Source organism: Rhinolophus ferrumequinum, chromosome 9 (assembly GCF_004115265.2).
Source record: "Rhinolophus ferrumequinum isolate MPI-CBG mRhiFer1 chromosome 9, mRhiFer1_v1.p, whole genome shotgun sequence".
NCBI classification, from domain to species: Eukaryota; Metazoa; Chordata; class Mammalia; order Chiroptera; family Rhinolophidae; genus Rhinolophus; species Rhinolophus ferrumequinum.
Genome location: NC_046292.1, coordinates 8999704 through 9016069, shown reverse-complemented (window position 1 = coordinate 9016069; position 16366 = coordinate 8999704). Strand labels below are relative to the sequence as shown.

General features: G+C 41.0%; 1 protein-coding gene across 4 annotated transcripts in view; it reads right to left on the bottom strand.

Moving 5' to 3' along the window:
• The window catches only part of PRDM2 (PR/SET domain 2), a 112715-nt gene that overhangs the window by 39597 nt on the left and 56752 nt on the right, over positions 1-16366 (bottom strand). For 3 of the 4 annotated variants that reach the window (XM_033113400.1, XM_033113401.1, XM_033113402.1), the window contains one exon: positions 1590-1700. In XM_033113400.1, coding sequence (XP_032969291.1) covers positions 1590-1700 — 111 coding nt within the window. Of the gene's footprint in view, positions 1-1589; positions 1701-5441; positions 5501-16366 lie in introns of all 4 variants that reach the window. The other variant, XM_033113403.1, reaches the window with a different exon arrangement.

Genomic DNA, 16366 nt, shown 5'->3' with positions numbered 1-16366 from the left:
GTAAGGCTCAGGAATTTCTTTACAGTGTTCATTTTTAGCCAAAATTTGTGGTTTCTTTTAATGACAAAAAAAAAAAAATTTCCTTCCCTATGATCGGTAAACAATTCCAGATTTAAAACCGTCCGAAGTAACACGAGCCAAAACGTGCCCGGCTCTATTACCCATTAGGACCCACATCAAAGTGTGTCCGCACTCCACAGGGTCTGCTGAATTTTAAACATAAAGGAAGGTTTGGGGAACACAAGAAAGGGTCTGCAGTGCTTGCTCAGGACATAGACCACTTGCTAAGGACACACAGAACATCCAGAAGCCGACAACCACATTGTACAGGACCAATTGCATCTGACCAGCTAGTCCACCAACACGTAAATATTGTCTTTTTTCATGGAACCTGATGTTAGTTACATCAGGAAAAAGTAACTGCCTTGAATTTTTGAAGTGGAGAAGTGCTGCTACACTTTCTTTTTTAATCCTGCCACGAACAGTAATGAGGTTCTTTAGTATTTTTGTTGCTGTTGTTCAAACAAATGTCCTAACAGATCTGTTATCGACAGGCAGAACTCAAGTTTCTTTTCATAAGTCTCTGGGAAATAAACTTGTCTATTCTTGCTTCATAAAATGCCACAGGAAATTACAATCCTTTATAAATGTCATCACCCAAACAGTGCTAATAAAATAGCTTCAAAGGCATCCAAAATACTTTGTTGGTCTTTTTTCCCTGCAATTGTTTCTTGAGTCACTGCCTACATTTTGAAATTCACCTCTTTGGGTCACTATAAACAACTCTTGAGCAAGCTCCAGTCTCTGCATCAACCGGACACATAACAAATTAAGACATAGCTCCCTCCTTTCTAACAATGGCAGCCTAACTATGGTGGCTCAACTGCGATGAGCACCCAGCCATCTGCCTTTCTGATTAACTTTCAATCTAGGCCTCTCTCAGCTCTTCTATTATGGAGGACCTAAAATATTAACCCTCAGAAGAGACCGTAAAGAAAATAGTTTTGTGGGGAGAAACACCAAGCGCCAAAACAGGAATTTATATTCTAACAAAAAACAGAAACACTTGTCATTCTCACATTTTTCATTCTGGTATCTAAAATCAAAGGTGTTTACATAAGTAATTTTTAACTGAAGTAAAAACATACCTAAGGTGTAGAAATTGTAAGTATAGAGCAAGACCAAATGTTTAACAAGTAAACACACCAACGTGCCCACCCACACATCAGTGATGGACTAGTACTACACCCCAGAAACCTCATGTCCCTGCCAGTCTGACTTCTGTCCCCATAGCTTTGTTTTGATGGTTTTGAACTTTAGAATTTATAAACGCCAACACATAGGATGTTTCATTTTATTTTAACCAGGGAATACTTTTCATTTTTAACAAGGAAGGTCTTTAATAATTTTTTGAAGGGGAGGTTTGATGTGGGAAGCTCAGTTCCCCCTATTAAACGTAGAGGCCCTTTTCCTGTCGAACCCTTAAGAGTTCTTGGATGATTCTCAGAAGGACATTCCAAAGACATACAAAATTAAAGTAACTGGTGATACACAATCCAAATCATGCCAATCCCAATACCCAAGCTTACCTTCCACAGAATCTCTCATATTTGCAGAAGTGGAATCTGGCTCACTTGTCTTCAGCTGTATGTCTTCGGTTTTGTTTCCTTTGTTTTTATTTTCCTGGGGTTTTTTCTTCCCTGAAACACAATATGTATTTATTCATTCATTCATTCACTTACTATTATCCTGAATTCTTGAAAGTGAATTACTAATCCAATCACAGCAAACTGTCTAATTCTAGGCAACTATCAGTTCAAATTCCTAAAGAAAGGAACAGATGATAAATGTGAATACTTTTAAGTCATGTCAGAGAAAAAAAAGAAACCCATTAATCCTGTTAATCCTGTATTTCTGAGAATGTGGGTCATTAGTTCCCTCGTAGTTATAATAGCTATCAAACTAACAGATAATACAGTGGTACCACAGTTTTCAAACATCTCCGTTGACGAACATTGCGGTTTACGAACGCCGTAAATTTTATGGATCGATGGTATCATTAGATAGCAAAATTCATGCTAAATATGCAGTTTTAGGGGTTGATTTTAAAGGTCTGGAATGGATTAATCCATTTTGCATTACTTTCTATGGGGAAACCGTGTGTCGGTTTTCAAATGTTTCAGAACTCGAACGGTCTTCCGGAACAGATTACATTCGAAAACCAAGGTACCACTGTATCTTCTAGAAAAGTTAGCAATATTGGTGTCAAAGGAAAATTAGGTAACAGCACTGAGTTTCAATACACACATAACAGGGACTGGCAGAAGTCTGCTTATTTGTCAGAAGCACATCAGCGGAAAACATTAAATATCGATAATTGTCAAAGTAAAGCAAGAGAAAGAGATTGTGCTGCACTGCAAAGGACACACGTGCACAATGGCTCAAACATCGAATGCAGCATGAGGATGAATAATTCCCTGTCAGCCGAGACAGCACTCAGCGTCCTGAGGGACTCGCCTCTGGTGGGTCCAATAGAATTCAGTATTTCATTAACAATTTGGAGGATGGACTTCAGGACACACTAACTGCATTCCAATTGATACCACAGTTCAGAAGATAAGATAAAAATGAGCACATTTCTGACAAGCTGGAACAGTGAGCTGTTCAAGTCACGAAGATACTCAGCAGGAAAAACAATTCTCTGCAGAAGGTACTACCACCGAAGGCACAGAAGCCCCGTCTTGGGGATTTTACCAGACTCTGTGATCCTTCTGTGCCATTTTTTACATTTTAAGTTTCCGTGCCTGGTAGCTTTTGCTTTTCCGTTTTCAGATTCAGAGTAAGTTCCTCTTCATCTTTCCCAAACAGTTTCCTTCTCTTTCTTCAATGCTCTCTTTAACCAGGCCTCAAAAGTTCCCAGAGCTGTCCCTGCTCTTTCGGAGCAAGCCTCTTGCCACCTTTCTCTCTGAACTGGTAAAATTACAAACTAGAAACCACTCCCAGCTTCCCAGAAATGGCATTCTCCCTACCCAAGAATTGTGCTGCTCACCAGAGAGCAGCACAATTAACTAAAATATAGATAACATGAAAAACGGGGTCAGAGACATAAAATATCATTGCAAAAATCATGATGATTAAAAATAGAAACATCAATTACAACAAAGCAAATATTAATCCCCCAAATACCACCATATTCTGATAAATATTTAAGAGCTACCATAGGAGAAGAAGTATAAAATAGTTAATAACTAGCCGTTTAATGTTAGTCTTCAAAAACAAATTTTAAATCCCTGAATCTTCAGCTTATAAGAAAACGGAAGTTTTCTGCAACTACTATGTAGGAGTTCACTCAAGATAAGTTTCCTATCAGTCCATTCATTTCCACAGGCAGCTAAAATGGAACTCAGGACACAAGCATGACTTCACTGGAACCACATGCTGGTGTGGAGAGAGCAGAGGTCAATTCATGTCTCCAAGGTGGAAGGATCATGAACCAATCCCCTCTGCAAGGGGCAAGGCCATGCAAACACGTCACATCACGCTGCAAGAAATCGCCTCCTCTTTCTCCCTTTCTCCAGTCTTTCTCCCTTTGTCAACGGCACTCAGCGTCAATCTGATGATGACATGGGCTCCTGAGGAATCCAGTTATGCTTAAGGGAATTTGGATTCTAATCCTTTCAACCAGTTTTCTTATCCTCACCATGACACATGCCCTCCCATGTGTGGCGCCCAGTCCATCAGATTACGGGGAGTAAACAACGCAAACACCAATGACTGGGTCCTCATGTAACCGCTCGAGTCGTGCAGCTCCCGGCTCCTCAGATCCGTGTCATGGGGCTCCTGCTGCCCTCAGACGCTTAATTCAAAAGTTGCATTCAGAAAAGGTTTTCCCTGGATGAAGACATGTCATAGGACATCAGCACCTCACGTACCCTTAACGGGCCAAAGAATATGACCCTCTCCTAACTGACTCTTACTTTCTATTTTGTGCAGGTAGAAGCTTTCGAAAAACATGAAAATGGAGATACGGTCTAAATCTTGCCTTCTTATGCATAAACTTTACATACATTAAAAAGTCACACTGTAAAATTTAACAGAAATACAAATGTCAATACAATCCCTTGCAAAAGCAATTCAAAGATTTTCTGCAACTGCTCAAGTTGGCCAATAAGTAAAGAGTATGAGATTTCTAGACATATAAGAAAGCAAAGTACAACTTTAATAATACCATTCATTAATCTGTACTCAGAATGATATCACGGATTTACTAAAAGGTGTAAGTGCTATTTAAAGTTTCATTCCCTGCCTAAAAGAAACACCTAATTGACACTAGATGTCAAACGTCTATTTTTGGACTCAGCAAACCTAACCAGTGACAAGTGCCTGGCCGCCACCACTGCCCTCTGTCAAAACCACAACCAGGAAACCCTGACTCCCTGTGAAGAGAAGTCACTTGTGGTGGAGACATCTGCATCCTATTCAGAAGGCTAACAACTTTCCCACCACAGGCTGCTACAGGCCGGATACCAGGACATCGCCACCGTAGCACATGTGACACGGGGTCAGATCAAGCTGCCGTGGGGCTGCCTGAGGCTCGGAGGATGTGGAGCAGCGCCCGACCCCCACCACTAGATCCCAGCCAGGGGTAGCACCACCGCCCTTAGGGCTGTAACAAGCACAAGTCTCCAGACATGGCCCAATGCCTGGATGGGGGTGGGGAGCTCTCCAGATTAAGAACTACTGGGATAAACCGATTTAATATTGGACACAAGCATGGGTCACTAAAGACATATGGGGCTCTGCAATCTGTACATTTATTACAAGACGAAGGAATAGAACAATTAAATTTACCTCCAAAGTACCTTTTGGTGATGACTGATAGACTCAGTTTATGATGGAAACACATCATCTCTCATGAATCTATCTTCATTCATGGAACTGAGATTATGTGACACGAGACGATTTTCTCAGTCTTTATCAGAACCATCTAACACTCGAGCTACTTCCCATGAGAACCACAGAGATACAAGGAGATACTGAAATCACCTTTCCTCCCTGCTATTTTGCAAGAGAAACTGCAGAGCAGGGCCCCACAGGGATTCCTCAGTCTAAGGGGCAGCAATGAGAAGCTGGGTGTCCTGACTCACTTAGGTCCGGGTAGGGTCACTCACAAAGCCAAATACTGCAGTAACAGGGGTGGAACCTACTACATTTCCTTAAATCAGTACATTCCGCCGCCCTCCTTCCCCATACTTGGTTTCTATTCTACATGTAATCAAATTAAAGGAAAAACACAAACAAGCCTATAACCAAAAATAACCTGAACGACAACTTTTACAAAGGGGACAAGACACTTGTTAGTTTCTGTGAGGCAGGAGGCGCCTCGAGAGCTGGTCCCGCAGAGCCCGCTGGGAGCCTGGTAAGTACACGTGTGCACTTACCATCAGGTTCCTGAAGGGTCCTACACAGAGGCTACTGCCAGCTGCGTGCTCCACTTGCTCTAAACAAGAAAGATACAGGAATGAAACACAAGGAAAGTGAAATGGAAATGACAAAGAACATAATGAAGGACAGGACAAAACTGTGCATATAAGGAAAAGAAATACACACATAAAGATGAAGAAAACTGAATGAAACAGAAGGAAAACAGCAGTTATCTAGCACCAAGGTTTTCACCAAAAAAAAAAAAAAAAAAAATCTTGTGCTCTTAGTTGGGGATAGGATGTGATATACTTACTCGCAGGTCTGTGCCATGCCCAGGTTGTAAAACTGAAGCTCTTAGCACTTACGTACCACTCTGCTAGAAGATTCCCAAGTCCCATCCATGCCTCTCAGTTTACAGATACCCAAGGACCAGAGATGCGAAGTCATCTGCTCAAACTCTAGTCAGAATTAAAACCCAAGGATGATAACGCTGTAAGTGCTCTTTCTGCTACATCTATTTCTTGAGACCAAAAATGGCATAATGAGTCTCTTATTCTTTTACAAAGCACTTTATACCCATTATTTCACTTTGTCAAGGGCAAATGAAAGTGTTTAGTACAAAGACTTCCTCTGCATTTATAGAAAAAGGAACCATCAAATTGAGATGCAAATTTTTTTCCATTTCAATTTTATCTTATGCTAGAAACAAGTATCAGTCAACAGAACCCAATCTAAGCAAATATGATTCACCATTAACAGTATCCATAAAATGGGATTTTCTAGTGAAGTCGCTGCCATCCAGAGAAACCTGACAGCCATAATGACCACTTTGTAAAGACAATGCAGCATTATACTGCTGCTGCCTGGGCTGCAAGGAGCAAAACCCAAACTGCCTCAAGCATCACATGAATAAGTTCGGGACTATGTTCTACTCTTCTAATAAAGTGGACAAACACTAGGAAATTCTAGAGAATATTGTTTCACTTAAAAATGTCCACGCATCAGAGGGAATGCAAAATTCTAGATGCCTGTTCAAGTTAAATTAAAAATTCATCATGACAGTGAAGGCTCATGCATTTGGTGATTTACAGACATTAAATTTAGAACCATACGAAACTCGACATGCGCTGCCTCCTCACTGGGGAGCTATGCGATTCCCAAGCATAAACCCGAATTCAGTCTCAGTGCACGGAGACGGGACAACCCAATCTTTGGGAGTTCACCACCTTACTCAGACAGCCAGCTGACTCCACACCAGGCAGGGCCCCACCCGCGAGCGGCACAGCGGTTCCACGAGACGTCTTGGAGATGGGCTGCCCTGCACAGGGACAGACACCAGCTCCCCAAAAGCTGGGTCGTGCCTGTGGCCATCAGGTCCTCACCACTGCACCCAGCCCTGGATCCCTGCACCTGGACTTTCCTCCTCTCCACTCCACTGCAACTCCACCTCCCACGGTTACCTCGGATCACATAATTACAAAATCCAAAACTTCTCTGGCCTTCCTTTGCCCCAAGTTTCTCCTTCACGTTTGACAGCCTGGTGGGTCTTACATTCTTAAAACTGCTCTCCCCAGCCTTCGGGCACTATCATCTAGAATCTCCTCCTTTTGTGACCATTCTTTCGTAAAATCTTCCTCTTCTTCCTACCCCTAAATGAGAGGGTCCCTCATAGGAACCTGAAGCACGCTTTCATACGAGGTTGAAGAAAGGCTTCTACAAAGTATTCAGCTAAGCTGAGGGTATTACCTTAGAGAATGGAATAGACATGGAATAATTAAGGGTTTCACTGAAAGGTAAGAGAGAGAAGGTGGCTAAGATTTGGCGCAAAAGCAGCTTTAAAGATGGTCTCCGTCGGCTTCCCAAACACACCTCTCTGAGTTCTATCTCATTACATGAATTGCCTAAATCTCACAGCAAGTTTGTAACAAAACTAAGACTTTTTATTCCCACCCAATTCATTATTCTATTCATTGTGTTCTAGCACCCTTGTTAGTGACTTTCTGGGTTCTAATTTCACCCTTAAAAAAGAGAATTAACAGTGCCATGTGTATTTCAGACAAGTTTGAGAAAATCAACATAAATACTTAAAGGTGTTATATATTCCTTTGAATTTCTGAAAGCAAGGGTGTGATTTTCGGACAGCAGGCCAGCATGGCACTGATGTAAGCACAGGGGTGTCTGGTTTAGGGAAGTAAGTCCGAGTTCTGAAAGCAAGAAAAGCTTAACTGGGGAAAAAGCATGAAGTTCATGTTCAACGACTTTTTACAGAATTGAAAAAAAAAAAACCCACGCACTCTGACAGATACGGTAGTAAGGAAAGTGACTCACTGGGAAACAACAAAGTTGTCTGCTTGAAGAATGACCAAAATGATGCTGTGTGTGAGCTGGTACAGGGCAGTCAGAGTTACGGCGCAGCTGTTGACAGCTGGTGACCATTCTGCAGTGGGTGGGATGAGCAGAGAGAAGCTGGAAATGGACATGTAAGTTTTTCACAAGGAACTGACAGTCCATCTGAATACCTAACGTACACTTTAAAAAAAGAAGACACTGACTTAGGTACCCTGGTCATCAAAAGCCACTGACAGGACAATCGGGAAACCGGGGGCAGCAGGACTGACAGAACAGCACAGGGGGTGGACATGTTCATCAGATGACCAGAGTGGCCCTCACAGCAGGCCAGGGTGAGATCAGTGGGTAAACAAGCCACTCGGGGCCTTAGGCTATCATCCAGGTGTTTGAAAGAGAAATCGGAAGCAGTAACACACCGTTACAGTTGGTGTTTATGAAAGTAATACACTACACACGATCTATAGATTTCTTTTACATGTAAAGTAACTGCGAAATGTACTTCATAGTAAAAAAAAATCTGTTAAGCTCCTTCGGTATAATTTCAAATCTTTTTGGTTTTTTTGTAGCTAAACTTACCAAGAACTGTCTGTAACCTAGAGGCAAATTATAAAAACAAAACCTCTCCAGTTTTAAGTTGTTCATGGTATTAAAACAGGGCTCTAGGCTTTGCTTCCAACAGAAACAATGGAAAAGTTCTGGATACTGTGGTGCTGCAGATCTCAGTATAAATTCCTGGAATGCCTGGTCCTGCTACACAGCCTTGGCTGCCACGAGCGAGGCTCCGGCTCCCAGCTCCTCCAAATGTCAGGCTGATGGGAGCATATCTGAAGGGCGTTTTTAATTTCTCTAAAACGGGCTTTAGTGGCTTTGACTGGGTAATTCCAAATACTAGAAATAAACTTCAGTAAATTCAGATTAAGAAAGCACTAAATTTCCTTATGCTCTTTACAACCTCAAAAGATCTTGAGGCATAAACAAAATGATTTTAGAGACCAACTCAATACCTCTGAAACTTAAACAAGTGTCTCGCCTGTTGTTTTATAATTATTTTAATTTCCAGGGTTCTTCTCATGGATTTTCAGGGAAAAAACATCTCAAGTCTGAAAACCTTCCTCATAAAAAGTGCATTGGCGACGACGAAGTACAGGACTTCATTCAAGTTCAGCTTATCCGTCCCTCGTGGACGAACCAACCAGGACGGGAACTGCGTGGGGAGGGGGTTTCTTCCAAGTGCCTGGCAATCCCCTACAACAGAGGGGACAGCCACACCCTTGAGAACTGGTTAGTCCCCACTAAAAGGAAAGCCATTTTTTCCGTCTCATAGCCCATGATAACTTTTACAGTACTGTATTCCAGATGACTTAACTACGAAATTTAGTTTAAAAATATTTTTAGGAAGTAAAATCTAGATAGACTCTGTGAAGGAACACTGAAAATTCATTCTTTACATTTGTTTTCAGAAATGCTCACAGGGACAATGGTCAAACCACATCACTGGTTAATAAACTCAGCCTGAGTGTATCCATGAATGTAAACTGAGAGGCCCACACTGAGGCGCTGGCAGGTGGCCCCACTGATGAGATGCTGATGAGGGTACAGTACCTGCTCCCCTACCTGGTCGTATTTTCTAGGTTTTCTCGATAAACAGTTGGTTATGTTATGCAAAAATTATATGAGAGATTTTTAAAAAATACCTACAAGTGCAAAATTAATGAGAAAGCTGAAAGTGTTTCTCTTGGTTGAGATGACCATATGTAATTTTATAAAAGTACAATTTGGAGAAGGCCCGACTTTCTCCTCTGTCTGCACAGCAAAATGTCTTGCTGAAGTATTTGTTTTCCAACTTCTACCTGTACATCCCAGTATAAGTGTCCGGGAAAAAACCCTATCCTCTGAAACTCCCAATCCACAAGACACGAGGCTACAAAAATTTAAGAGATTTAAAATATTCATAACAGACATTATTAAATAGTCAAAACTGATTAAGCATTCAAATTACCACTTAGCTTTTGGTGTATACCCTTCAACTCTTTTCCTATGCATAGCATTACTTCAAACAAAACAATTAATTTGTCTCCTCCTTTTGAACAGCCACACGCCTCCTAATCTTCTTGTTTCGCTGCACTTGGTTATTGCACCCATCATTATTTAATCAGAAATCTAACTGAAACAATCATGTTGAGTGCCTCCCAGGTCTCCAGCCAGGGTCAATGTTTTGGCAGTCAACTGTGATCGTCATGATCACCGTTCCACTAGCTTTTATTCTGCTTCTCCTAAAATGCAAAAATTAGACAATGGCATTTGAATATGCCATATTTTGGTAGAGGTTTAAGAAATTCATTTATAAAAACAAGAGAACTTACAGAGATAATACTAAACTACCTAGTCCCTTGAATTTACCGTGAAATGAGACACTTTCATTCCAGGATCATTTTTAAGACCCATCATGATTACAGCTAGGTGATCTCATTCCCATGTGTCCAAGACCTCGACCATCCTCCAGCCCCTTCCGGCCAGCAGCTGTGCCTCTATCTGCTCAGGAACTGGAGTACCAGTCACTCCAGAAGGGGTAGCCGGCTCCGCACTGACACATGCGCACAAGCTGGCACCAACTCACCTTTGACAAACTCCAAACTAAATGCCAAAGCCACCTTTCAGACTCAAGAAGCAGAAATGAAACTAAAAGGTAAACAAAGTAATTTTTTAAATAAAAATTACATTTAGATTCAATTCTAGATTTTTTTTTATACATCTCCACCTAAAAGCAAATGCCTAGCCTACTTAACACATCTCATTCTCTGAAATACTAGCCTACATCAGACTACAGTACTATTCAAATTTAGTCCAAGCTCACTATTTTTGCTAGATTAAAATTTTTCCCCCTACATATTTTGTCAAGTTTCTGGAATAATGGGGAAGTAGAAGAATTTTGATCAATTTTCTTGGTGCTTATTATCTACAAGGCACTTTGTGAAGAGCTACAGGGAATTCCTATATTCTACTACAAAGATGTCTGCCCCAAAGGAATTTAAATTTGAAGTTGTATGTCTAACTTTGGGGAAAGCAAGCCCCTTTGAAGAAAGACCCTACCAATGTCAACAAGAGCAAATTTTGAGTGGAAAAAATGTCCCCGAAAAGCTGTATTTCATTAAAAAAAAATTTTTTAAGGGAAGGGAAAGAAGGAGGGAGGAAGAAAGCAGGCCAGAGGGGAGAAGGCAAAGGAAGGGAGGGAAAGAGACATAACGTGATATAAAGAGAGAGAGAGAGATGGGGGTGGGGAACGTGAAGTCAAAAGCCACCCAGCAGGCGCAGCAGGACGCCCAGGGAGCTGCAGGGGCCCTCCTTACTCCTCAGGTCCCGCCCTCCAGCTTTTCTAGCAGGCTCCAGCACTGAGATCGCAGCCTTCTAGAAACACTGAATCTTACTCAGTGCTGGTCTCCAGGGACTGCCCCATGTTGTCCTGCACTGATGATGCTGCTTCTCTTTCGCAATATGGGGGTACAATAATTCCCCCAGAAAGGAAGGGCTTACAAAGAGCTATGGTCTGAAGCACAGCTGCCTCCTCGTCCAGTGTCCACGCTGGGAGGCAAGGGCTCAACTCTCAACCCAGTCACTGATTTACCTGCTTCCCCAAGGTTCCTGTGTCCCCCGGGTCACACATCTTCCCTGCAAAGAGCTGACCCTAACTAAAGCAAGACACTCCTGGACTGGGCTCTCCTCTCCCTCCCAGGTGTTGGGGTGGCACTCAATAAAACAGGTCCTCAAAGAACAGAAGCCCACAATAACTGAAATTCACAAACCCGAAACTTGATCGCGCAACCTTGGGCCACAACTGGATTAATGAGAAATAATCCTGTTCAGGGCAGATGGCAACTCACTATGACACTGCTGATAACTACCTGATACTGTCGTCCAGAAGAGAAAGTGAGATGATGTAGATAAAGAACTTTGCCCAGTGTCTGACAGACTCAATAAATGAATCCATTGTAAGGATTAGCCACAGTAGACTCTACTACACAAATTACAGAAACCCCACGCCTACAAGTCTAAATTGTCAGCATATGTTCCTTCTTATGAAGACAATGACATGCTGCTCCCACTAACAATTCCGAACTCACCCATTTGTTTCGTTCATTTGTTCTACATCAATTCACACGATCCCACCCAGATATCATTATGGAAATGTACAATCCAACGAGGACAGAAGTTTAACCGAGAGAAGACAGAATGCTGGCAAACACCCACTAATGTCCCCATCAACATGTATTATAAAGGCTCAAACAGCAGTTGTGAGTACACTTCACTTTTTAAGTCTGTAACCCACTGATTTTATTGCTGCTGTCTCTGCTTAATTTTTAAAATTAAACATACTAGTTCATACTTCAGGGGGTCCTAATCTTTGGGGGAAGAAGCCTTAAGACCCCTTTGAAAATCACGTAACACCTGAGGCTCCCATCCTCAGAAAGTCACAAATTGACAAACACAAAATATGGGGGCTCAGGGACCGCCTACATTATTACAAAGTCGAGTGGTGAGTTCCTGTAATGTGTGTATCGACAGGAATACTCCTGTGTGATCCCTGAAAAACCGCCGAATCCGCAGCCTGCTCAATAAAAATGCTGCACAGATAATCAGGACATTTGTTTCCTTCATACTGGCATCGTCATCTTAATCAGTAACTTCTAAGAAAATGGCTCTTTCACTTTTATTTCCTCCTGATTTCACATGCAAAAGAATGTAAACTGACAAGATTTCCTTACCTATCACATATGGCACTGAAACTGCTCCCACACAGTTACTTTCAAGGCTGTCTGATAATTTAACATCTAAGAAAATGTATCCAAAATTCATCCAAAATGTCACCTGCCTAAAATTTGATTGTAACAGTAGAGCCATGAGTGGTTTGGAGCATATCAGTGTAAGAGAAGAGCAGGAAGAAAATAGTAAACCATTTGGGCAACTAGCAAATAGAGAAACATGTCTACTTCTGTGCAGGCCCGTGCAACGAATCAAATTCCAAGAGTTATCTAATCTACCAACCTATACAGCCACCGGTGTCCTCGTTTGGGTAACTAGTGAAACAAGACAGCTTTTAGAAGAGCAGCAGGTGTCTAGCACCTGAGGCATAATCCAGTCTCGTGACGTGTGTCCAGTTGCAAATCCAAAGCAGCTCTTCCCTCTTACCTAATTTGCAATCTACTTCATTCACGTATGAATTTTAAAAGGATACATTAGATATTGAAACTGTTCATTCTTTTTAAAATCCCAAAGTGCCATGGTAAGATAAAAAGGTCAGGCAGTGTTATCACAGAACTAATTCTGCCAGTGCCCGCCAATAACAATGGAATGAACCGAGGTCAGTGTGCCACACATGTTCCTATGAGGCTCTCGCTCAAGGCTCACAGCAACCCTGCAAGATAGGTCTTGTCCCCATTTTACAGATAGGTAAACTGATCAAGACAAAGAGAGTAACCCATCCAAAGCCACACTGCTACTAACTGGTGGAACTGGGATTTGAATCTGGCCTCGTAATTCCCAGGGTATGTGCCAGCATGTCACAATCAAATCCACATAGGGTACAGCTCCCAGCACCAAAGGCAGAGCTGGGGCAGCAGTTTTCTCTACCCAACATACACACATATTTCAGGTTCATTTTAAACAAGTTATCCCTTTGCAAAGCACCGATCAAGTTTATTTAATACAGAAGGAATAGTGAAGCCCGAGCAGGATACTTCCACCCCATTAGTAAAAACTTTGGGTAGTTGTTTGTTTTTCATGTGCTTTAGCATAGAAATTGAAGTTGTAGTTGGGGTGAGGGGAGTAACGGTTACAACAATCGTTCACTATGAAAACAAAGTTGACCAATTCCACACACTTTTTGATAATTGTCCATGAGATTTAGAAGCCCTCTCTCTCTAAAACTGAGGAGGGTCAGAACTAGCTAAGCATCAACTTTTCTTGATTCTATTTTCTACACTCTACAGCAACCATGAATTTAATTTACCTTGGCATACAGACAGTGATTTATTTTCTAGCCTGAATTTATCATTTTGAAGGAATCAAAACTGCAAATAGATATTTATTCAGCTTCAAATTTGATGTTGTTATGAAATATTCCTATGATCACACCTAGCAAGGAAAAGGTATTTCCTGTGATGATACATTTAGCAGCTAATAAAATTGAAAACAAGCAAATTTGGAATTTTAAGTCCCTGTTCAAAATTCCAACCAAAAGTGAGACTGTTGATAGTTATTCCTTTTTATTATTTGTTTTGGATGCCAGTGAGAGGGAAACTGCAATTTCAACTCCAGTGTAAATCCTACCAAATTACAATCTCTAATGTGTAAACAGAGAAGATTGTTCCATGTGGAAAAAATGAAAACTGCAGCTAACCAGCGGCACGTGCTGCCTGCAGCCTGAACCTGGTGGAGAGGCATAGAAGACTCAGGTCCCCACTGGTGCCAAATATCACGTTCACAGCGCAGGTGCCACCACAGAAAATGGGGGGGCAGGGGAGCCCTGGGTCCTCACAGGGACCTCATTCTCCGTAAAACCAGCAGTCTCTTTATTCCATGGAAAAACAGCTTCTGACAATCTCATATGTTAAAAACAAAAAATACAGTCTACAGGACCAGAAAGGCACATTCTACCCCTCAAATTGGCAAGAGAATGACAACTGAACGGAAGAAGCCAAAGAACAAAAGGCATGGCAATCAGTTGCTGCCCAGTCTAAACCGCACTGCAACTTCAGACACCGCACATAATTTGGTTTAGGGGTTCTAAACACGGGTGAACAAACCAGTTTGCCTTCATTTTTGTGGCATGTGATGTCTTAGGAAACCTACAAAAGACTGCATCAAGAGTTAGGATTCTAAGTACAAGAAAAAAGACTTTATCACTATAGCTTTAACAGAAATTAAGGAGGGGAAGATTTTAACCTGTTGTATTGACTGCTTTTCTTTTTAACCAAAGCAAAGACAATCCTCTGCAACTATACATAACTGGCAATACACAGCTAATTCATTAAGAGTGAAATTAGGTTTCGGTCATTCAGACACTGATTAAACCAATAAAAACATAAAAGTGAAAGTTTTGAAAGTATCAAATTAGCAAGGATTTTAGATATCATACTCTTATTTTAGAAATTAGTATTTTTATACACCACACACATACAATATTTATCATTAGACCACATCTCTTGCTTCTGAAATCATTCAAATATTCTTTGTGTATTAAAAATATATTAATACAGTACTTTTAAAATAACTATACAACATTTACCAGATTAACACTTCCATCAAAAATATTTTTAAATTTCAGGATCATAAACACAAAACTGAGAAGAGTAAACGGCTACAATAATGTTTCTGAACGCTGAAAATTTTCTAGTCTCTTACCCATAATCCCTCAGGACTTTTTTCCCTTAATACATGCACCAAGTTTTAACCTTTTAAACGTTACTGCTTCCTAATTTTTAGAGAACAGGGTAGAACAGAAAGGAAAATGCCCAAGAAATTTGAAAAATGAAAACAGATTACTACACAGCAGTTTTGACTAGCCGACGACGTGTGTTTGAGGCGTGGGGGTGGGAGGGAGGGCTGATAGGGACTTACTAAATCTTAAAGGAACAACAGAATAAAGAACTCTCAGTACAAGTTTCAGGTAGAAACTTTCAACATTTTGTTAAAAATTCAAGAAGTTCTAAAAATGTTATACACACATATTCTGAAGACTTTACTGTGAGATAAATACAATGAAGAAATCAACCCCTGCCCCTCATTAGGAAAATTCAAGAGCACACATGGACAGGTTAGGGCAACTTCTTTTCGTTCTTGCTTCCTTTCATGCTTTTTCTCAGGAATGAGTCAAGCAGCTAGAATAGGAACAGCTTTATCAGCAAACAAAACCTCTTAAGAAATACTGACTACTTCAAACAGTTCAAATGATTTCCTCGTAAAGGAAAAAGGAAAATATAAAAAGCTATGCATCCCCCAGTGAGCATTTGACAAAACAAAACAAAACAAAACAAAAGCCCCTATCTTTTATTAGTGTCACGTCATAAGACAATGAAAGAAACTAACAACAAACACGATTTCACCCAATTATATCCACAAACAAATCAGAATTGTACTTACAATTTCTAGAGTTAATTTTTAGAGTATATGTTAATTAAAATATGTTCATGATCCATAATTCTCAGTTCAATGGCAACTTAAAAAATTCTATTTATTTCAGAAATTCTCAACATTTGGCCATTCTCAACAGACCAACACTGCAGAAGAGGAAGCTGACCATCACTGGCTTCTTGCAATCACCAGGAAGACCAAATGAGGGAGCTCTGTTATCTGGGACTCAGCCCCCGCCATCAGCACTGCAGATTTCAAAAATAATATAAAACTTACAACAACGCCCAAAGCCCAACCTGACAAACATGTTGTTAAAAGAACACTTAGACAACAGCTAGCAAGGGATAAAATGTAATCTGTTAGTGTTGTTTTCGGTTTTTAAGTGTGGGTCCTCCCACCCACCCCCACCCACCAGCTCCAAGTCAAGCAGTTGTTTCAATCCAGTTGTGGAGGGCGCAGCTCAGTG